Source organism: Myotis myotis, unplaced genomic scaffold, assembly GCF_014108235.1.
Source record: "Myotis myotis isolate mMyoMyo1 unplaced genomic scaffold, mMyoMyo1.p scaffold_m19_p_16, whole genome shotgun sequence".
Lineage (NCBI taxonomy): Eukaryota > Metazoa > Chordata > Mammalia > Chiroptera > Vespertilionidae > Myotis > Myotis myotis.
The window spans coordinates 28,540,667-28,565,059 of record NW_023416320.1 but is presented as its reverse complement, the minus strand read 5'-3'; the positions used below and the strand labels follow the sequence as shown (position 1 = coordinate 28,565,059).

The window sequence follows — 24,393 nt, the reverse complement described above, 5'->3', positions numbered from 1 at the left end:
GAGCCTTTTGTGTCCAGCAATCCTGTGTACCCTAAGGAAGCAGGTCTCTCTCTCCTCTCTCTCCTCTCTCTCTCTCTCTCTCTCTCTCTCTCTCTCTCTCTCTCTCACACACACACACACACACACACACACACACACACACACGTCTCAGCCTCTTGCCCTGATTATTGATTATGCGTTTCAAGTTCTGTTCCCAGGTGATCCCAGGTATGCCCGTGCTCAGAGAGGGCAAGTTTTCTTTCACGTGAGGCAGGATCTATTCGTGCACCGTTACTACTGAGTACTGCAGTTAGTTGGCTGCCTTTACGTCTGAGCAACGCGGGCGGGGGGGGGGGGGGGGGCGGGGGGATCTCACTCATAGATGTCAGCTCTCCTTTCCTTTGGGGACGGGGAGGTAGCTAGCTGGAGAGGACACCAGCAGCCCCCTGATGTGAAGAGCTTAAAGATGTCCAAGGGGAAACTGCTTTCCTGGCAAAATGTCTTAGGCTCTGCCGGGCGTTCTGCCGCGGCACCTCCGCGCTCGGCTTTCCCGCCCTGAAGGCAGGCAGTGCACCTTTGGGGCTCCGTGGCCACCCCGGGTTCCTGTCCGGAGCCCGCATGCTGATGCCGAGACCCCCCTTCCCAGGCGCACCCGAACCTCCGCAGGAGAGCGCTGCCCTCTAGCGACCGAAATGAGAAATACAGAGCGACCCGAGCTGGTCCCCGGGGAGGTTGAAGTCCTGGTCAGTCCTTTGCAGACGGCGCTTCTGGCTGGGAAACCCTGAGACCCTTTCTCTATGTCTGGGCTCTGGTACTGTCTGTGGTTTCTCTCCAGGGCCAGGAAGGATAGATAGATACAAAGATGGATGGATGGGTGGATGGATGGATGGATGGATGGATGGATAAACAGATGCATGATGGTAAATGATAGACAAACCGGAAGGTAGGTAGATGACACATTATTGGTGACACCTTTTTAGGGCTTGCTATGTGCCAGGAACACAGCTAAATGTGTAATTTACGTAATTATTTCATTTACGTATCTCCGGCACATTACCTTTGTTCCCATTTCCAAAAGGGAAAACTGAGATCTTAGACAAGATAAATAATTTGCCTCTTGGCAATATTCCGTCGAGCTAGGTCGGAAGTGGCGGAGCGGGTCTCAGTGGACAACCCGCCTCCACCGTTGGCTCTCAACCCGCTCCCGGCCAAGAGGATGTGCGCGCCCCAGGCCCTGGATGCCCGGGGTACCGCGTCCCTCATCCCTCCCAGAACACTCCAATCCTGGCGCGATGATATCACACCCGCCCCGGCACCCCCTCTTACTGGTCAAACTCTCACAGGGACACCTCGGGCCCCGCACTTGAGGCAGTGAGCAGTCCCCAACTTGGAAGACTGCCTGGGACGCTGAGTAAAGGCGCCCCCCCCCCCGCCACCCCCAGTGGCAGGAGCGCATGCCGTTTCCCTGTTCCCTGACGTCCTCCGTTCCAGAAGGTTAGGCTTTACTGCGTCCACGCTTGGCAGGCGGTCTCACTAACGCGAAAGGGGGGAAAGCTCAGTCTTGAGATTTTCAGATTCCCGGAAATTTTCCATCATCCCTTCCTTTAGCCATTAACTGCGCACCTACTGTGTGCGTCTGACGCTGTTAGACGGTACCACAAGGACCTCGGAGCTTAATGCAGGGACACACGGGTGCATAAAGGAGGACGGTTGTACTTAGTGCCCGCGGCGGCGGCGAGGGCGCCCCAGGAGGAGGCAAAGGAGGGGGGCAGGTTCACTAGCTCGGAGGGTCTCCAGGACATTCTAGAAACCAAAGCCGGTCCCTCTGCCATTCCTAACGCCCCACCTTGGTGCTCTCTCTGGAGCCCGCACCCCCGGGAGTGCAATTCCAGTGCCCTTCCTTGCGGGGACTTGATCTCCTCCCCCTGTCTTCCCCAATTTCCTAATTACCTTCGTTTGTCACCGGGCCGTGAGGGGAGCAGCAAGCGCCCTCTCACACCGCCCCCTCCCCCGGGGGAGCCGGGAGCACGCGCCCGGACGGACCCCTCCCGCGACGGCGTCGGCGGGGGTGGCGTAGGGCCTGCGTCAGCTGCAGCCCGCCGGCGATTGGGGCGCGCTCCCCTCCTTCGGTTTGGGGCTAATTATAAAGTGGCTGCAGCCGCCGCCAGCCCGGGGACGGCGAGGGGAGGCGAGGCAGGCGCTCCGACACCTGCAGTCCAGCCCGCGGCCCCGAGGCGACACTGACCACCGCGACGGTGAGACCGGCGCCTGCCCGCGCCCCGGGCCGCGTCTCCCCCGCGCCCCCTGCCCCTGACACCTGCCTTCTCCTCTCCCTTCTAGTGTCGTGGCTGGGACTCCGCTTCTCCGACCAAGCTGCGCCATCTGAACAGCGTCAACGTGAGTGAACTTGGCCAGAGCGCTCCTTGACCGCGCGCCCTTGGGGCCGTCTGCCTGCTGGGTTTCATTCCGCGTCTCATTGCATGGGGTTCCCAACCGTCTTCCTGTTTGTGACCCGGGTCAATGTCAGGCCTCCCCAGGCTCCCGCTTTCGAGCATTTGGTCTTGGCTTTTCCCCTGCAGAATTTTGCCCGGAGCAGCATGCGCCCAGTAAGAGAGCCAAGTGCTCAGAGCAGCCCCGGGCTGGGGTGACCGTGCCAACCTGGGCACCGGGAGGTCATCTGAGATGTCCCGGGGCCTCTCAAACCCGCATCGGCCGGGCAGGCGGGGTCCCAGGCGAGAGTGCCCCTAGGATCTCTTACTCGCTAGTCCCACAAACTCCCGGCTGGGACTGTCCCGGCGAGGGTCTCTCCGAGGGGACCGCTTGCTTTCGGGCAGGCTCGGAGTTCGCGTCCCTCTCTCCCCGCAGCCCATGGCGCGGTTCCTGACCCTCTGCACCTGGCTGCTTGCGCTCAGCCCCGCGCTCCTGGCGACCGTGCGGGCGGAATGCAGCCAGGATTGCGCCACGTGCAGCTACCTCCTGGCGCGCTCCACCGACATCGACCCGCTGGTGAGTGTTAGCGCGGTAGCGGCCACCGCACGGTGCGTCCTCTGATGGCAATCGGTCGCGGTCTCTGGTGACTTCGGTGTCTCGACTGTTCCCCTGTACGCTGACCCAGGTCCCGCTCTAGCTCTCAGCTTCGGGGACCCACGACTACCTAGGGACCGGTAAGGGTGGCCATGTCCCCACACAAACCAAGTTTGTTTTCACCTGGGGGATATGGGAGCCCCGATGTGCTCTCTTCAGCACCTTGGAGAGCACTGCGTTGTCACCTCACCTGTCCCAAGGAAGATGCTCAGTCACCCCAACTCCTACCATCCCACTAAGGGACCCTTCCACACACCACCATCCTCTCATCCTGCCTGCAGGTAATGTCATTTTTTTATTAGTGACATTTTTGTCGCCTTTTTATGTATTTCATTTCTCTAGCCCAGTAAACCAGGGGTCCCTCAAGCCCTTTACCTTCAAAGATCTAAGGGGGAGGGAGAGGAGAGCAGAGGAGAGAAAGAAATTGGCAAAAGTCTCAAGTACAAGTGACGGTGGAATTCAACTGTGTCATGTCTTGAATGTTCTTTTGTAAAACCTACTAAGACAACAGTTTGATGTGCCTATGGAAAAGGCACAGGAGAGATGGCCAGTGTCCAGAGAGGTGGCAACAAAGAAAAGAAAAGGACTCCACTGGGCCTTGGGGTGGGGGTGGAGCTGAGGACAAATGAGCTCTTATTCTAATCATAGTCCAGGTGCTCTTGAATCACCACCATGCTCTACAGATCCAAATCTCCGGATGTGGGACCCGGGCAGCTTCATTTTAACCAGCTCCCCTGGGATCCATTTGCACTCCTCGATTTGTTGAAATTCTGTGATGACTTCAACAGCTCAGTAAAGAATCAGGTATTCATCCGAGGAGTCAAGCTCCCCACTGGAGCCTTTGAAGACATTTTGCTATGTAGATGCATAAAATAGGGACAACAATCTCAGGGAAGTATTCCACAAAATCCAAGGTTTCTAATTCAGGTTAAAGGTTTGTTTCATTTGAATTACCTGATTCACTTCCTTTGATATGTGCATGTGCTAACATGGCCTTAAAGAGAAGACATATAGTGGGGCTTTATAATTAAACTACAAGAAAAACATTGCCTCTTAATTGGGGATAAAAATACCTTCATCCATCTTTTTTCTTCTAATTGTTTTTGGTTTAACTGATTTGTTTTGTATGGGAACTTACATTTTAGATTGTTATTTTATCTCTGACAAAGGCTTTGTCAATTACTATATTGTTAGAATCGCAGTGGTAATGGAGTTTTGCCTTGGATGCAAAAACACATATGAGAAATGCGATTTCCTAACCAACACCATGGAGTAAAACCAATATAACAGATATTTATTGCCCTTCTACCGCGTGAAAGACACTCGTGCTTGGTTCTGTGGCAGATGCAAATATTCATGGGCATATTATGATTGAATGTCCAAATTGAATTTATCCTCTAATATGACCTTGACCATAGAACACAGAGTGTGACAAATATAGCAAAAAGCGCATAGACATATATAGGAGCATATAAATTCACATTACTTTTAAAAATATGAATCTGTTATTGTGATTATCATTACTTGTGTTTTAAGAAATCCTAACATTAAGAAGCATTTTGGTAATAGTGTACAAAATATTCAACATTAAGTTTTGGTAAAGAAATCATTTAAATTATATTTTAGAATAAAAATATTGACACCTGAACATCTTAAGTTCTTAATAACATTTTTATTTCTTAATCAGATATAAAAATAAACAGGATCACTTTAATCAGATCATCTTTAGGTTTTTATATGTATATATTTTTAATTTTCTTAGACACAAAACAGTCATTAAAAGTTGATTAAATATGTATCCTAAAGAATTTTGTTGCAGTAATACACCTTTTCCTATACATCAGCAACTAAATGTTAAGAAAAATAATATGAATAAACATTAGCATGTTTATAATTTCATATGTGATCTCATACCTACAAATATTTGGTTCAAGATGATTAACTCAGTTTTAATCAATTCAGGGGGAAGAAAAGCAAAACCTCTACTTTCACCAAATCAGTATGTCATAATCCAAATAATTCATAGGATTTAAATTGAATTTTTAGAAAGTCTTTTTTTAAACCTATTTTAAATTGGTTATATTTCTAAGATAGAAAATGTTTGCAGGAATATTGGATACCATTGCAGGTAAAATATTAACAAAAGAAAATAAAGAAACCTCATGTCATTGGTATTTATTTTGTGTACGACAAGAAGATAAAAGGAATTTTCGGATAATGTCCCTAATTAGGTAAACAGAAATTTCTCCCTTTTGATTAGAAAAAGCTCAAATGAAATGAAATCAACAGTGAAAATTTATCCCGTGAAATTAGATTGTGCAGGCAGTCAATCTAGGTTAAAATTGGGTGAAAAAAACCTTTTACGGTATTGAAGTGGCCCGATATATATATCCTGATAAAATTCAAAGAAAATTTCTCATTTGTTTCAATTCATTCTCCACAATTTTTCTAAATCCATTTCCCTTTGATTTGCCTATTGAGTGTGATGAAAAGTTTTAATAAGAAAATGGAGATTATTATGGGAGTGCTCATCTTGAAGTAAATACGTTGTGGTCCACACCAATCTGTTCACTTCACAAAATCAGAAAAGCCTCTTTTTATTCTCAAATCGAATTCTCCTCCCCAGGCTTGCACCCTGGAGTGTGAAGGGAAGCTGCCTTCTCTCAAAACCTGGGACGCCTGCAAGGAGCTGCTGCAGCTGTCCACGCTGGAGCTCCCTCCAGAGGGCACCAGCGCCCTCAGAGAAAGCAGCCGGCCCGAGGAGAGCCATGTGCTGGCCAAGAAGTACGGGGGCTTCATGAAAAGGTATGGAGGCTTCATGAAGAAAACCGATGAGCTTTCTCCTCTGGAGCCAGAAGAGGAGGCCGAGGGAGGTGAGACCCTTGCCAAAAGGTATGGAGGCTTCATGAAGAAGGATGCAGGCGAGGGTGGCACTCTGGGCAATTCCTTAGACCCCCTGAAAGAGCTGCTGGGCACAGGGGACAACCGAGAGGGCAGCCCCCACCAAGAGGCCGGGGATGAAGAAGTGAGCAAGAGATATGGGGGCTTCATGAGAGGCCTGAAGAGGAGCCCCCAGCTGGAAGACGAAGCCAGGGAGCTGCAGAAGCGCTACGGGGGCTTCATGAGAAGAGTGGGCCGCCCGGAGTGGTGGATGGACTACCAGAAGAGGTACGGGGGCTTCCTGAAGCGCTTCGCCGATTCTCTGCCCTCCAACGAAGAAGGTGAAAGTTACTCCAACGAAGTTCCTGAAATGGAGAAACGATATGGAGGATTTATGAGGTTTTAATGCCCTTTCCCATCAGCGACCCCGGGGCCCCAGCAAGCCTTCCTCCATCCCCCAGTGAGAGACTGCCTCGCTAATCGTGTTCTGTTGCCATGTGTTGCCTGCATTATATAGCTGACTTGATTGTCTGAATACCTACACGACCTGAAAGCTCTCTTTTCAGGTTCTGTGATCTTTTGAGAGTCTGTAAGCTCAGTATTGGTCTGTGGCAGCTGTCTTGTTTCTGTGCTAAAATAGTTTTTTGTCACCTTGTCCATTATTTTTGACAACACGCCAATAAATGCTTACTTGTTTATGCATCTAATAAACCCATTACCCTGAATGCATAACACACTTGCAAGTCTCTTCTTCTCCAAGGCCCTCATTCACCTTTGGGTTTCAACAGTGAATCTTAAACTCAGAGACAGTGAAACCATCTGCTTTCGACAGAGTCACCACTGGCCTCCTTCTCTTCCTACAAGGGTGGCTGCAAAACAGTTTTCATTTAATACCGTATGTATGTGATCGTAGATGAGTAAACACATTAGAGCAAAATAAAATGTATTTCCACTCTCATATCTGGAAATCAGATGCGTGAAGAAAACCAAAGCCTGAAAAAGAAACTAGCTATGCCCTCATATATAAGAAAATCTGAATTAACATCCAGATGTGTATGTCTCTCCTCTTCAGCGAAGTATTTTAGAAGTTAATAAAAAAAAAAAATTAAAGATAATTTAGCCCCATTTGAATGACAGTGAAGACCAGAAAGGTTAAGTAGTTGGTGCGAGCTTCCCCAGCAGCTGAAGGACAGAAAGAGAATTAAGAGCCCAAACTTCTTGCTCCCAAGCAATGTCTTTCTCGCTCTAATTCCCTATTGCTCATCCACATCACTACCAAGAATTGGAAGAGCTCGAAACCATATACCATTCATTATTATACACCCCTCCACCACAACCACAGTGGGTGCTCCAATATCTGCTGAATGAATAAAGTATTGAATGAAGAGATTTAGTGACGGGTCCCTGGGAAAGGTATTATGGATGTTTTATAAGACAGATTCACATCACACAAAGAGCTTATGAGTATTCCATATGAATTAAACCACAGAGAACAACATTCAGGTACAAAAAAATACATAACATTTTCCCCTTTTTCTAATTGAAACTACCTACAGCTAAACTAACCACTAAGTCTTTTATCCAGGACCCTACCCATCCTCTCCTTTGTGGTCTTTCCCCAAAAATCGGGGTTTAGCAGCTGAGAAAAACAGAGGCAGAGTCTCTGCTCTGCAGTCCGGTCGTACAAGCACCTGCTCCATTCTGAAGAGGCAGCTCCGCTGTCCTAGGCAGCCCAGCCCGGTCAGGGTTCTCAGGGCTCCACGTGGCCACGTGCTACTGAAGACCCACCTTCTCCTCATCAGTGCAAGGGCCGCCCCCCGCACCCCCCTACTCACAGAGCCCCACCAACACCTATCTTCCTGATCCTTAGCAACCAACTTTTCCTTCCAGGCCAGAGCCCTCCTTTTGAATGAGAGGTGCACGTAATGTAAGTGTTCAAAGCAGACCAGGAAGAAGGTGACAACCAGCAGCTGGCCCTTGGAGATCAGTGTCAGGAGCGTGAGGCCTGATGGGCTGGGACACATCAGCGATATGAGGTCTCTATTCAGCCTTAGCCAATTGTTTCCCTTGGAAATGCCAGTCCCCTTGTTGCCAGACTTTCCCAAAGAAACCTGAAACCTAGATTTTCATGATAAAATCCCAAGATTTTAATCTTGCCCGTGGGTTCCATTTAAAACAGAGTTATGGGTGAAAAGGTGAATGAGACTGAGAAGTACAAATTGCCATTTATAAAAACAGTCATGGGGATGTAAAGTACAGCATAGGGAATAGAGTCAATAATATTGTGATAGCTATGTATGGTGCCAATGGGGTTCGAGACTTACTGGGGTGATCACTTCATCAGGTATATAAATGTCTAATCACTATGTTATACACTTGAAACTAACATAATATTTCTCAACTGCATTTATTTATAATTTAATAATAAATAAATAAGTAAAATGCTAAAAGTAAAAAATAAAACAGCGTGGACCAAACAAAATCCATCTGCAGGTCAGATTTGAGAGACATGGAGCTAGTCTTTAAAAAAAAAACAAAAACTCACTTAATTCTCTCCCTAAGACAAAGGACTCCTAAACCTTGGAAACAAGAACCTTATTGGAGACAGTAAGAGTAAAATGCCCCGTCCCTTCTTAATAAGTTAATAATAAAATTGTTTGACAATAATACAATGTGTGCACGTACATAATCTCATACAACACGTTTGAGGAAACACAATTTCACACTCAAATGAATACATTATTTTTCAAATCCAGTGCAGTTCTTTATGCAGGAGCCCTTCTTTTCTATTTGAGTTAGCTGTGCAGATCCAGCTATTTCCCATCTGTCACCTCTGCTCAGGGCACAGCGATGCCCGGGTGGGACAGGTTACTTACCGTTGTACTTCCCCAACCCCAGAATCCCTGATGGAGAATAGAAACCTAGAGATGTGCCACGAATATTTAGGGAGGGAAGGAACAGAGGAGGGGGACGGGGAAAAAAGGGAGGGGGCATACAAAGAGGAGCAAGGAGGATGGGACACGATGGCTGCTTTCCTTTAGGTGATTGTGAAGCTGCCTGCTCCAGCTGGAAACACCAAATGAAGCAAATCCTCAGAGCCAGGCAGACCTTCACAATGAGTACCAGCTGTTGTCCACAAGATATGACTCTAAGGGGGCTGTGTAGGCTTTCCTGTGTTCCCAAATATCTCCCATGTTGCCCACCCTTCATTCTGAAATGCCATCATTAGAATGTTTGCCCCTTTAAAGGCTCTGATTTTCAAGAATTTCCTATTTAAATGCTGAGGGCCATTCACCTAAGAGTCACTGGGCTCTGACTGTGATAGTACATGCTCAGCACTGGTGTTCTGGGTTCTGTAAACTTGGAAGGACTAGGATTAGAACTAGCCTGGCTAGGGCTTCTGGGTAGAGGGACTGGAGTCCAAAGTAAGATGAATTCAAAGCCTATACTTGAGTGGGTCTCCAGAAAACTCTGTGAATGCTGATTGGAATACAGGTCAACCTAACTGCAGGGGGCACTGCTGCTCCATTCTGGACCTCTTCTAGTCCTTGGCTCCTAACTTCAATTCTACTCATTTGGGCCTCCCCAGTTCCACCTTCAGGCTTGAATCCTGGGAGGGGCTCCTTCTGAGAGTTGATAACTCTGTGACTGTGTGTGAACTCTGGGGCCAGGCTGCCCGGGTTAAGATCCCAGCCGGCTGTGTGATCTGCAGCTGTCCTTGACACACTTTTCTCATCTGTGCCTTCTTAGGTTGTTGTAGTAAGTAAATGTGTTAACATGTACAAGAAGCTTAAACCTAGGCTAGCATACAGTCGGCAGTTACAGGGTTAGATACAGCTATTACTCAGTGTCCTAGTTCTTACATGTAGGTCTCGATCTTTACCCCCTCCCCTTGCCTCCCCCTGGGCCTCTCAGGGACCAGGTGCTATCTCACCGGGTCTTTCAAGGCTGAGATATAACCTGTGCGCCTCAGTCCTGGTCAGAGCCTGAGAAGACCCAAGGAGAGGGCTTCCTCTTCTCCTGATTGTGTCCCATGAGGCATTTTTCTGTTAAAGCTCATCTTCACTTTTTCAGTTTTCTACTGCAAATATGTAAAACCCATGTAATGAAAACATCATACAAAAAAAGGCGTAAAGCGTCTGAGCCTTGAGCTCAGAAGACCGAGGAGGGGTGCACAACTGTGTATGCTCTGAAATTTTGAATACTATGAATATTTATGGGGGTTTTTTTCTTGAAATGTACATAGCACTCCACATGAATCAATTCATTCATTCAACAAATCATGGAGCCAGCTACATGAATGTCTGGTGGAAAAGCATTCCAGACTGAGGGAACAGTGCTCAAAGGGGAAACATGTGGATAGCAGGAGGAACAAGACATGAATTCGTGTAGGTATGAAAGGAGCTTTGGGTTTTGATCTCAATGTGATAGAAAATGATTCGAGGCTGAGAGCAGGTCAGTGACAAGACAGGCTGCCATGTGTAACCCTCAGTGTCTGCCATATCGAACAAATGTCCTCACTCCTCGTTCTTCTGAGAGAGAATGCATTAAGTGTCTGTCATCGTTTTGCAGCCTTCAAAACATCTTGGGTTACCTGGAAATAAAAAAATTATATCAAACTCTCATGTTTTATAATAAAAATGCAATAAATAAGTATTCCTTATCAATTCCTGCACCAAAGAAGTAGAACTTAAAATGCTCACACATTGCTTAGAAAATGAAAAACAAACATCAAAAAGCATGCAATTATATTATTGACTGGGAACATGTGCCTCTACAGAGAGGGGGTGCAAAAATCTCATCAGCAGAGAGAGCTTGGCAATAGTTCAAACATACCCATCAATGCCAAGTGCCGATACTTTTTCTCTTATCTTTTTTTAGTCAAGCATAACATATCTACAGAGGTGTCCACAAATCATAAATGTACTCTCACTGAATTGCTATGAAGCAAACATACCGAGGAACCACTTCCAAGTCAAGAAATAGAACATCACTAGACCCCGCTCATGCCCCCTCCAAGTAATTAGCTCTCTCTTCTCCCCAAAGGTAACCACTCTCCTGACTTCTATGACCATAGGTTAATTTGCCTATTTTAAATCTTTTCTATAAAAGTAAACATACTTTTTTTCTAACTATGTGTTTCAACATTATACTTATGAGATTCATCCATGCTGTTGCACATAGCTGTGGTCTCTTATTGTTATTGCCATTGTATTCCATTGTATAAAAAGACTGCAAGTTCCATTCTATTATTGATGGGAGGCTAGGTTGTTTTCTTTGGGGCTATTGCAAATACTACTGCTATAAACATTCTCAACCACATGGCTTATCACATGTGATACCTTTCTTGGGTGTATTAACTAAGAGTAGATTTGCCAGTTCATGGGATTTGAATGTGTTTAACCCTACTTTATAATGTCAAACAGCTTTTAAAGGGTTTGACCTCCTAACCACATTGTATGCCCTACCAATACTTTGGTTTGTCAATCTTTCTTAATTGTAGCCATTCTGTTTTAATTTATACTTCTCCATTTACTAATGAGATCAAGCATCATTTTATAGGCTTATTACCATTTGGATATCCTTAGTTACTCTTTTGCTTTTCAAATGTATTTTTCAAGTTGTAGATATGAGCTATCTTCTGCTCTGTGCTAAATGGCCTTTAAACCATGAAAGAACTGCAGAAGGTTTTCTAAACTATAAAATACCCTCGGGCATCAATTATAATTTATACAAACCTGTTCATGACCCTGCCCAGAGACTGACTCCATGACATTGCTAGCCAAATACTGGCTTTCTGCTGTTCCTTCCATGCTCACAACAGCCAGATATGGCATTTGGTAGAGCAGCCCTACCCAACTGGTGCTTTCGGTCTACTGGGTCTTCCTGTGGGCTCCCTGAGATTCGCAGAACTGGCAGTCTTGGAGGGACCATCCTCGGCAAGGGGAGGACAGACCATTTCTAAGGGAACTCATAAGTTTCTTAAATTTTATTTTTCAGTTGTAGGTTACATTCAATAATTTCTTATATTAGTTTCAGATGTACAGCATAGTGGTCAGACAATGATACACTTCACAAAGTACTCCCCCCAGTATTTCCAGGAACCACCTGGCACTATACATAGCTAGTACAGTAGTATTGACTATATTCCCTGTGCTGTACTTTACAAGCCCAGGAGTATTTTGTAACTGCCAATTTGTACTTCTTAATCCCTTTTTCTTTTTCACCCAGCCCCCACCCAAACCCTCTCCCACCTAGCAAACCTCAGTCTGTTCTTTCTGTATGAGTCTGTTTCATGCTGTTTGTTCGTTTATTTTGTTCTTTAGGGTCCACCTATAAGTGAAATCATATAGACTTGGTCTTTGCTTATTGGCTTATCTCTCTTAGCATAATACCCTCTTTGTTTATTCATGTTGTTGCAATGAGAAGCTTTCATTCTTTTTAGTGTCTGAGTAATATTCCATGGTATACACGTACCACAACTCTCTTATCTACTCGTCGATTTATGCGGAATTCACAGGTTCTGATAATCAAGTTGTTTCAAGGAACAACTTGATGCAGACAGGCACCATCTTCCCTCAGCCACTAGTACTTGCCTCTCCCCTCACCCCTAGGAGAATGAGGGCCCTCATTGCTCGCTTCCCTGAAGAACCCTGCAGAACTGGGCTCTGGCATACTCTCTGCCTGCTGCCAATTTCCCCAGCCCATTTTGGTATCAATCTAGAAAAGACATTGAAATGAGAGGGAGTTGCAGACATGAACTGAAAGAGCCAACCTTCCAGAATTCCTCCTTTAATGTATCAATCAAGTATAGCAGGGCCTTGATAACATTGTTTTGTTCAATATTTCATTATAGCATTGATAAGATGCTGTACAAATTTAACTCATGTTTATATCAACTAGCCTGGAGCAAAACTGGTTTCACTACATGTCATTTCACTCAAAGTCGCAGAACTGATTAATGACATTAAGTGAGGACTTCATGGAGAAGGCTAGATCTTCTATGAATAGAAAAGGGCTAAGGAAAGAGGAGAGGCCATAAGGTGGTTATGCAATTTGAAATCCACATTGACGCGATAGGACACTAAGCTCTTGTTAAAGAATTGGCTGGTAGGGCAGGACGTCAGGTGAATTTGAAGTGGGTAATAGAGAATTTACCCAACCAGGCATTTTCTCCCCTTTTCACTGCTTATTTATGGAAGAAGTATTTATGGAGCACATGCTGTACGCCATGCCCTATTCTAGGCCCAGGAGCTACAGAAAATGAAAGGCCTCCCAATTCTCTGCTTTCTCAAAACATATATACAGATGTGTAGAAAGAAGCAATAAACAACAAAGAAAGAAGGTCATTTGTGAGAGTTCTAAGTGCTATAGTACTTGTTGTTTGCACAAAAATTCAAACAAATGAAGAACTATACAGTGTTAAAAATGAAATTCCTCTTTCATTTCCCATATTTTCCAAGGTTAAAAGTTTGGTGTTAACCCCAAGAATATTCTTTTCACTAATGAATATACACACATGCATGCATGAACACACACAGTTTCATTGTTAACATGCATAAAGTAATTCTAAACATATTATCCTGCTACTTTTTTTTTTTTTTCACTTAATGTTTGTTGGCACTGTTTCAGCTTTAACATGAAAATCCGCCTGATGTTCTTTAACTACTGGGTGGTATTGTACACCATGTATGCTTTGCTTTCTTTAAAAAACTCCACTAGTAACTAAGTTTTTCACACTACAAACCATGCTGCAGTAAACATTCTTAAAGCGTGTGTGTGTGTGTGTGTGTGTGTGTGTGTGTGTGTAGTTGCTGTCAAGCAGAGTACTGTGCAATCCTAGGGGAAGATTCTAAACCAGTGATTTTAAAATGTTTTCATCTCATGGCACACAAACTAATTACTAAAATTCTGAAGCACACCAAAAAATATATTGTTTGCCAATCTGACAAAAAAATTAGGTACAATTTTGATTCATTCACACCGGATGGCTATTGATGTGTTGGTTGTTGTCATTTTTTTTATTTTATTTGACAACCTAAGGGAAACTAAATAGTCAGGCATTGCATATTTTAAAAATTCTTGTGGCACACCATTGTACCGCTCTCTGCACACTGGTTGAATATCACTGCTCTAAACACTTCTGCCCATTATACCCCTGTATCAGATACAGGGCAAGATCAGCTTCAATAGCAGGCACCAGGCCAGCACAAGGTAATTCACCTACTTTCACCCTTCTCGTGTGGCAATAGAGGGAACTCTGTCCCCTTCCCTAGAGAACAGATTGTGCAGTGGGGCTGGCCAGGTGTCATACCGCACACATCACACTTTAAGCAGAGACAAAGGAACATTTATTGGGCATGAATCAAGGAGAGATATTCTCACACAAGGTGATGAGCTCATATCAAATGGTAATATACCTCTCTCTCTCTCTCTCTCTCTCTCTCTCTCTCTCTCTCTCTCTCTCTCTGCTTGATTGCACTAGCTACAACCACCAAGAAATTGCAGTAGACATCCTTACCTTTATCCATATCTTAGAGGGAAAATATATCGTTTTTCAGCATTAAGTATGATGTTAGGTATAGATTTTACATAATTGTACTTTATCATATTGAAAATTTCCTTATAGTATGAATTTGCTGAAAGTTTTTAAGTGGGATGGATGTTTTATTTTGCCAAAATTATTTACATTACCTTCTAAGCACTGTTTTATCTGCATCTCAAAATTTGATGTCATTTTTATTCAGCTCAAAATTAGTCTGATTCCCTTCTGGTTTTGTGTTGTTTGGGTTTTTTTGTATCACGTGTTTGTTTTTTTTGCAGCGAGTTATTTAGTTTCCAGGTAGTTGGGGATTTTCCAGATATAATTTTGTTACTGACTGTTAAAGTTAATTCTATTGTGATCTGATAACATATCTTATATCACTTGAAAATTTTACATTACTCAAGACTTATTATATGGCCCCAAATAGTGTCTACTTTGATAAATATTCTGTGTATTGTGCACTTGATGAATAAAGCATCCCTAAATGTCATTTAGATCAAGTATGTTGATAATGTTGCCAAGTCTTCAAAATCCGTACTTGTTTTCTATTTCTCTGTTCTATCAATTAGTGACAATGGGGTATTCAACTTCAGATCTCATTGTGGCTTTGTCTAGTCCTCCTTGCAGTTCCATTGGATTTTACATCATTTCTTTTTTAAGAGCTGTTATTAGGTATATAGCATTTAGGATTGTTATATACTCTTGATTAATTGATTTCTTTTTTATTATGAAATAACCCTCTTTATTCCTTGCTCTGACATCCTTTATGATACTAATACAGCCATTATAGCTTTTTAAAAACTAGTATCAGAATAGTATATCTTTTCTCATCCTTTTACTTTAAATCTTTTGTACCTTTATATTTCGAATATCTTTTCTTATAGACCCAACAGATAGTTGGACCCTGCTTTTCCTTATTTAATGTGACAATCCCTGCTTTTTATTTATTTATTTTTCTTTTTAAATTTATTTATTTATTTTTGACATTATGGCAGATGTGCCCATTTTCCACCTTTTCCCCCCTCCATCTAGCTCCCCTTCCCTCTGCCCATCACCACACTGTTGTCTATGGTATGTCCATAGTTTACACATGTATGTTTTTTGGCTAATCCCTTCACCTTCTTTCAACCAGTCTCCCCTCCCCTCTGACAGCTGTCAGACTGCTCCATATATCCATGCCTCTGTTTCTATTTTGTTCATCACTTTATTTTGTTCATTAAATTTCAAATATAAGTGAGATAATATGGTATTTGTCTTTCTCTGACTGTCTTATTTCACTTAGCATAATAATCTCCAGGTGCATTTATGCTGTTGTAAAGGGTAAGAGTTTCTTCTTTTCATAGCCACATAATGTTCTATTGTGTAAATGTACCACGGTTCTTTTGTCCACTCATCTACTAATGGGCACTTGGGCTGTTTCCAGATCTTGGCTATTGTAAATAATGCTGCTATGAACATAGGGGTGCATATATGCTTTCAAATTGGTGTTTCAGGATTCTTGGGATATATTCCCAGAAGTGAGATCACTGGGTCAAAAGGCAATTCCATGTAAATTATTGAGGAAACTCCATACTATATTCCACAGTGGTTGCACCAGTTTGCATTCCCACCAACAGTACACTGAGGTTCCCTTTTCTCTACATTCTCCCCAGCACTTGTTGATTTATTGACCATACCATTCTGATAGATGTGAGATGATATCTCATTGTGGTTTTAATTTGCATCTCTCTGATGGTTAGTAACACTGAGCATTTCTTCATATGTCTATTAGCCATCTGTACACCCTCTTTGAAGAAGTGTCTATTCAGGTCCTTTGACCATTTTTTAAAGGGACTGCTTGTCTCTCTGGTGTTGAGTTGTATAAGTTCTTTACATATTTTGGAGATTAGCTCCTTATCAGAGGTATCATTGACGAATATGTTCTCCCATACAGTGGGTTCCCTTTTCATTTTGTTGATGATTTCTTTTGCTCTGATGAATATTTTTAGTTTAATGTAGTCACATTTATTTATTTTTCCTTTATTTTTCTTGCCCTAGGAGTCATATCGACAAAATTATTGCTCTGAGAAATGTCTGAGATTTTACTGTCTATGTTTTCTTCTAGGATTTTTATGGTTTCACAACTTATATGTAAGTCTTTTATCCATTTTTAATTTATTCTTATGTATGGTGTAAGTTGGTGGTCTAGTTGCAATTTTTGCATGTACCTGTCCAATTTTCCCAATGCCATTTATTGAAGAGATTGTCTTTTTCCCATTGTATATTCTTGTCTCCTCTGTCAAATATTAATTGACCTTATAGGCGTGGGTTGATTTCTGGGCTTTCTATTCTGTTCCATTGATCTATATGACTGTACGTATGCCAGTACCAGCTGTTTGGGTTACAATGGCTTTGTAGTATAGTTTGATATCAGGTATTATGATACCTCCAACTTTGTTCTTGTTTCTCAAGATTGCTGAGGCTATTCAGGTTTTGTTTTTTTTTAACTTATAAATTTTTGGAGTATTTGTTCTAGATCTGTGAAACATGATGTTGGTATTTTAATAGGGAATGCATTGAATCTGTAGATTGCTTTGGGTAGTATGGCCTATTTTAATGAAGTTGATTCTACCAATCCAGGAACACAATATATTCTTCCACTTTTTTATAGCTTCTTCTATCTCTTTTTTCAAAGTCCTGTAGTTTCCCAAGTACAAGTCTTTCATCTCCTTGGTTAAGTTGTCTGTTGTTGTTTTTCCAATTCCTTTAGGTATAACATTAGGTTGTTTATTTGCGTTTTCTTTATTTCCATAAGTAGGCCTTTAATGCTATGAATTTCCCTCTTTGGACTGCTTTCGCTGTGTTCCATAGATTTTGGGTTGTTGTGTTCTCATTTTCATTTGTTTCAAGGTACCTTTTGATTTCTTCCTTGATCTTATTGTTGACCCATTCATTGTTTAGTAACATGGTATTTTGCCTCCATGTCTTTGTGTGTTTTTCAGTTTTTTCCTTATTATTGATTTCCAGTTTCACACCCTTATGATCAAAGACAATACTTGATATGATTTCAATCTCCTTAAATTTACTGAGACTTGTTTTGTGTCCTAACATGTGGTCTATCCTAGAAAATGTTCCATCTGCTGCTTTGGAGTCAAATACTCTGAAGATATCAATCAAATTCATCTGATGAAGTGTGTCATTTAAGGCGACCATTGACTTCTTGATTTTATGCCTGGAAGATCAATCTATTGATGTCAATGGTAAAATCCCCTCCTATTACTGTATCACTGTCGATCTCTCCCTTTGTGTCCATCAAGATTTGCTTTATAGCCAAAAACCGGTTTGGCTCAGTGGATGGAGCGACGGCCTGCGGACTGAAGGGTCCCAGGTTCGATTCCGGTCAGGGGCATGTGCCTGGGTTGCGGGCACATCCCCAGTGGGAGATGTGCAGGAGGCAGCTGATCGATGTTTCTAACTCTCTATCTCTCTCCCTTCCTCTCTGTAAAAAATCAATAAAATATAAAAAAAAAAAAGATTTGGTTTATATATTTAGGTGCTCCTTTGTTGGGAGCATAAATGTGTACAAGGGTTATACCCTCTTTTTGGATTGCTTCCTTTATCATTATGTAGTGCCCTTCTTTTTTTCTCTTACTATAACCTTTGCTTTAAAATCTACTTTGTCAGATATAAGTACAATCCCTTCTTTTTAATTGGAATGGTTAGATTATTATATTCAATGTGATTATTTATATGAATAAATTTATATCTGCCATATTAATCGTTGTTGTATAGTTGTCTCATTTGTTCTTTATTCTTTTTCTTCTTTCACTGCCTATTTTTGGATTAACTGAGTATTTTTAATTATCTTATTTTATTGCCTTTGTTCAGTTATTAGTCTTTGTTTTTATTTTTAGTGGTTGCTTTAGGGCTTATTGATGTTTCTTTTACTTGTCACAGTCTACTGTCAAGTAATAGTATATCATTTCACATATTGTGCTTTCATTACCCACTTTTAATGTTATTGTTTTCGTATATTTGTTCTACCTATAATGCAAACACCACAATATATTGTTATCCTTTTTGGCTTTACATGCTAATTATCTTTTAAAGATGGTTAAAAACAAGACGCAAAAGTACTTATTTCCATAGTACTCATTCCTTTGTGTAGAGCCAGTTCTTCACTTGGTATCATTTTCTTCTTACATATCAGATGTGCTCTAAGAGTTTACACTTCTTATAGTGCAAATCTGGTGGTGATGGATTCTTTTACATTTTGTCTGTCTGAAATAGTACTTTGCCTTTGTTTCTAAAAAAATAATTTAACTTGGATTTGATTCTCATTTGATTGGGTTTTCTTTCTGTGTTTTAACGATATTGCTTCACTGTCTGCAAAACTACATTTCTTACAGTAAGTATGCTGTCATTCCTATCTTAGTTCCTTTGTTTTATAAGATGTTTTTTCTTCCTCTAACTGCCTGTAAGAATTTCTCTTTATTACTTGTTTTTAGCAATTTGATTATTATGTGCCTTGGTGAATGTTTCTTCATTTGTCTTGTGTTTATGATTTGTTGCATTCATTGAAACTATGGGTTTATAGTTTTCACCAGATTTAGATAATTTTTGGCCAATATATATTCAAATATTGTATTTTGTTCCTCCCTACATCCTTTTGAGACTCCAAATACACCTATATATTTGTCTCCTTGAAGTTGTCCCATAGCTCACTGGATGCTCTGCTAATTTTTTTTTTTTTCAGAACTTTGCCTCTGTTTCAAACATGATTAGTCACTTTACCTATATTATTTCCTTTTCTCTCACAGCTAACCTATAAGTTAGGTAATGTGATCATCCTATTTAGAGCACTAGAAGTTAGGCAACTTGCCCAAGATTACATAGTTAGTAACAGGAACACCTGTTTCTAACCTAGGCAGTCCACATCCAGGGTTCTTGTCCATAGCAAAAGAGAACACAAATAACATCTCGGGAAAGCTGTGGAAACCACACACGCCTCTCCTTCTCTAGTTTGCCTCAGGGATATATCACTCAACATATCTCAAAAGTAATATGTGGTCATAATTCATAAGCGTACTGTCCAAGTCCTGGTACTGCTCTTCCTAAAACAAGGTATCTAATGCTGGATGACATCAACCATGAGCTTTAAAGCTTCCCTGGTTCCCATCTCTAGCTGTCATCCCAGGTCCCAGGAAGAGCTGAAAGAGCAACTGGAGCTTAGCTCAGTCACTGAACCAACCCATCAAGTCAACCCTAGACCTTTCATCTAGTTCATTAAAACTAGAAATTCAGTCTGAAAAGATATGAGACTTATATATTACAATCCATACCCCAGTCTCTCATTTCTTAAGAGATGTTTGGACATTTGTCCAACTTTAAAAGTTCAGAAAGGTGTTCTTGTCCAGAGCAAGAAAGTAAGTACTAAAATGGTCCCCAAATGTGTAGAAAAGAGTTAAATAAGAGCCACATTACCTGCCATATAGCGACTCATTAACATAATAGCTACACTGAAAATATGCCTCCAAAAGTGGGAATCTGGGGGTGGGGGTGGTAGTGGGGTGGGGGGTGAGTAGGTAAAAATTCTTAAAAGAATAGAAAAAAAAGGTAGAAAAGTCAATGTTTCTAAGACTTTGGTCTTCTCAGGTGCATCTCGTCCAGAAGTTACCTCTTCCCACCCACTCATGATAGAATCAGAATAAAAACAAATGACCCACAGAAAGCAGTGAGAGCCCTCGGCCAATGAAGAATCTGGGTTATGGGAACCAAGAGTGCTGACCAAACCAGAGTGACAGGCTGAGCAGATTGGTCAAAACAGGACCAAACTAGGTATGCCCACTCGTTTCTTTAACAAACAGTTCTTACTGGCCATTCTTCTAGGCCGTGCCTACTTAAAAAGGTATTCAACGTGGCAATACTCGTCACAAGACCCAAAGCAAGCTTGCTTAATTAATTTTAGGGGAGGGAGGGCCAGGGAGGACCAGAAGTTGGGAAATGAGGCAAAGCAAAGTATACCAGAATTCAGAAGCCATTTTGAGGAAACAGTCAAGCTTCGCCTGAACAGAGGTCCACAACTTGCCGCTTAAGTGGCCAGGTTTTGTACAGGCTTGTGAGTGACTGTCTGATAAACAGCCTGTGCTGGATATCTTTCACTTTCCCTCCATCTTCTCCACTTTTCTCTGTGCCCTGGGAGGTTACCTAAATGGATTCCACCGAAGGGATGCATTGTTCTCTGGCTTCCTGTTGGGTTTCACTGAGCAGAAGCACCGAAGGATCAGAGTAAGCAGTGGATTATTTATACCTCCAGCTTCCTCCCTTCAGGGTTCAACAGGACGGACAATTGGACCCCGAGACCCAAGGTCTCGGATTCCACAGGGCAGCCCTCCTGATGCTGCCTCTCCGCCTTCAGTTGTGATCATTCTCCCTCCTTCACTCCCTTAGACCTGGGGTGGCAAAGCTGCCTGCTCTTTCCAGCCACTGCATACTGCACTCTCCCACATGGATTTCTCAAACCCTGCTCACGCCTCTGTAAATAGTCTCTTTATTTAACTCCACTTGAATTATTTTAATTTGAACGTTTCCTGCTGGGGCCCTAATCATGTAGTTGCTGGTACCCAGCATGCAATGATGAGAAAATAGAAATCCCTAATACACAGAAATAAATAAAATAAAAGGAAAGAGATATAGTGGGGAAAGAAAGGAGAGGGAGAGAGAGAGAGAGAGAGATAGAGAGAGAGAGAGAGAGAGAGAGAGAGAGAGAGAGAGAGAGAGGAAGGAAGGAAGGAAGGAAGGAAGGAAGGAAGGAAGGAAGGAAGGAAGGAAGGAAGGAAGGAAGGAAAGAAGGAGACCCTTAAGACTGAAGGAAATAAAAGACAGCAGAGAAGCAGGGCCCATTCTGGAGCGGGCATCTACAGCAGGACAGATTATTCTAGAAATGGAGAACAGATTAGTGATTGTGAGGAGTTGGCGATCAGGAGGAGGTGATGTGGTGTGGGGTTATGGTGAGTGCAATTACAAAAGGGCAATTCAAAGTACTCTCATAGTGATGGAAATATTCAGTATATTTTATTGTAGTGGTAAATACACAAGGCTACACATGTGAGAAAATTGTATAGAACTAAATACACACACAGTAAGCACAAGTAAAATGGGAGGAATCTGAATAAAATGAGGTGGATTTCATTAATGTCAATATCTCAGCTATGATATTGCACCATAGTTTTCCAGATGTTATCAGTATAAGAAACTGAGAAGAGGTACACAGGAATTGCTCTATATTATGTATTACAACTGCATGTGACTCTACCATTACCTCAATAAAAAGTTTAATTATAAAACAGAGAGAGCTTAAAAACAGCTGCTCTTTGAGGCATCTGTGAAACCAACACCTTCCTTAAAAAATCAGTAACTAAAGAGAAATAAGTAAGCATTTTCAGTAGGCACTTGAAGGGAAGCAAGAGTTTGCCACAGCAGAATATGCCTTTTGGGATTTGATTTTAAGTTAGTTGTTAAGGAACAAAAGAAGGAAAAACCTTTGATCTCCCTGCTGATTGCCTGGAAGGAATTTAGATAGAAAGCCTGCTCCAGAGAGGGAGACACCATCTCAGATAACTACAGCTTAATATGAACTAGTGTGGGACAGGCAGGGAGGAAGCTAGCGAGGCCCATCTGTTCAATGTCCTCTCTGTGTGCCATTGTTAAAGGTGGCCAAGCAAACTTTTATTTTCCAAACCCTTGCTTTTCCATCTCCGTGTGAGTTGCCTTCAGCCTGTTGAAGTCCCAAACCACAACCCCCCTTTCTCCTTAGCTCCAGAATGACATACCTGCCTCAACTGCCCAATCTGTCCTTGGATCTCATTTTTTGTTGCACCCCTGAATGTGCATTTATATAACAAACTTTGAACACATTTTTCTGTTAATATTTCCCTATTAATTTGATTATTAGACCAGCTAGAAGAACAAGGGAGGCAGAAAATTACTTTTTAAGCCCCAATACACTGTATAGCAAGAAAACCAAATGAAGACAGATCTTTCTAGAAGAAGGCTAGCTACCGATGTGGAAGAAATGATTGAATTAGAAAATCAGCATGCAGTGACACCTAATGAGATTATTGACTCAAAAAAGGATCCTGTCAGTCTTAAATGTATTAAATGTGTGTTTATTACTCATAAATGGGAAAATGTAGCTGTCTAATGAAGTAACCAGATGCTCATTACACTATCCAGCAAACTCAGCATTACAATCTAAATTAATCAGATACTTAAAAATTTCCTGATGTGTTGCAAATTATATATTACTGATCATTTGTCTAAATATAAATGTTGACCATGCACACTTAAGCTTTTATATCTAACTTCTAGTTTATAAGAAATATAGGCATTAGAAGAACAACCTAAAGTGCACCATGAAGAAGCAACCAGAAACATTCAAAGGTGTGATAACCTACAGGATAGCACCTGAGCCTCTTCAAAATGCCAGTGTCAGGAGCTTCAAAATTGAGGAGTTTATAGCAGGGACATGATCACTACAATTTCAGGTGCTTCCCTATATTTTCCCAACTCCCTTGCTGTTAACTTGGGACCATGTCACCAGTTCTGGCCAAAGGCGTCTGAGAGTGTGTTAATCTCGGGCCAAGGCAGTGGCCTTCCTCCATGCCTCTCCTGTAGACCACCATCCAGATCCAGATGGCCAAATGCAAGGTGGGACAGGGCCGCCCAACCTTTGGTGACGTAAGCAAGTGGAATGTCGTGCTTTGTCAGCTGCAATATCTAGCATTAATGATTCCTCACCAATACAGGAACGGTGCTAGTTAATAGGGACTCAAGCACAAAGCCACAGATGTACTGCATGCTTCTGGACTGGATCTTGATATAAACTGCTGAAAAAGATATTTGGAAGTCAATTGGAGAAATTCAATTACAGACTGTATGTAAAATTTGGCATAAAAGTTGGAGGTTGTTAACTTAAAAACCAAGTTACAAAACACTTTGTGGTATGGTAATTATGGTGTATTGAGTGTGTGTGTGTACGTGAGAGAGAGAGAGAGAAGGATCCACATTTATAACAAAAACACATCTACATTTATAACACATGAAAATGTTAACAGTGGTAAACTTTGGGTATTAGGGATATAGCTATTTTATTTTCTTAGTTTTGCTAATCCACAATAATTGCTTTCTTAGAGAAGTTTACATAAAAATGTTATTTTTTAAATGAAAAAAAAAGATTATTGGCAAGACTGAGGCATTATGATTGGTCACAAATAGGGGTAGGGTCTAGTTAAGCTAAATTTTGGTCAAAGAACAAATTTGGGAACAGAACGGAGCTAAAGTCTGAGAAAAATGCCAGAGGGGAAAAAATCCCAAGAAGCCTTGCTGTTGCTAAAATTGCTTAATTTCAGAAGCAGCCTTTTCTTAAGGCAATTACAGTCTTCCTAACAGCCTGCTCTATTCCCTTTAGGTAGGTCTTCCAAGGTTTTCAAAGGCTCTACACCCATTCTTTCTCTGTTACCCATATGATACTATGCTATATGCAGTGATTGGGCATTTTATTTTATTTTATTTTTTAATATATTTTATTGATTTTTTTACAGAGAAGAAGGGAGAGGGATAGAGAGTTAGAAACATTGATGAGAGAGATCGATCAGCTGCCTCCTGCACGCCCCTCACTGGGGATGTGCCCGCAACCAAGGCACATGCCCTTGATCGGAATCGAACCTGGGACCCCTGAGTCCGCAGACCGATGCTCTATCCGCTGAGCCAAACCGGTTCAGCTGATTGGGCATTTTAAATGTGGCTACTGCAATTGAGAACCGAACTTCTTATTTTTCATTTAATCTATGTCAATTGCAATTTAAATTTAGTCATTGATGCAGATTCCCAACCCCTCCCTGATCAAGGATGCTGGACTCCAGCCC

General features: G+C 42.2%; 1 protein-coding gene and 1 long non-coding RNA gene across 2 annotated transcripts in view; one reads left to right on the top strand and one right to left on the bottom strand.

Moving 5' to 3' along the window:
* The first annotated feature begins 2,027 nt into the window (after window positions 1-2,027).
* Window positions 2,028-6,699, top strand: PENK (proenkephalin). The gene is made up of 4 exons (XM_036338283.1): window positions 2,028-2,234; window positions 2,320-2,376; window positions 2,845-2,985; window positions 5,690-6,699. Exons 3-4 carry the CDS (start codon window positions 2,848-2,850, stop codon window positions 6,347-6,349), a joined length of 798 nt encoding a protein of 265 aa, XP_036194176.1. The 5' UTR covers window positions 2,028-2,234; window positions 2,320-2,376; window positions 2,845-2,847; the 3' UTR covers window positions 6,350-6,699.
* Window positions 5,224-24,393, bottom strand: part of LOC118670858 — a 37,344-nt gene continuing 18,174 nt past the window's right edge. The window contains exons 2-3 of the long non-coding RNA XR_004972483.1: window positions 10,465-10,537; window positions 5,224-6,308 (exon numbers count right to left, since the gene is read on the bottom strand). This is a non-coding gene — a long non-coding RNA (uncharacterized LOC118670858). The remainder of the gene's footprint in view (window positions 6,309-10,464; window positions 10,538-24,393) is intronic.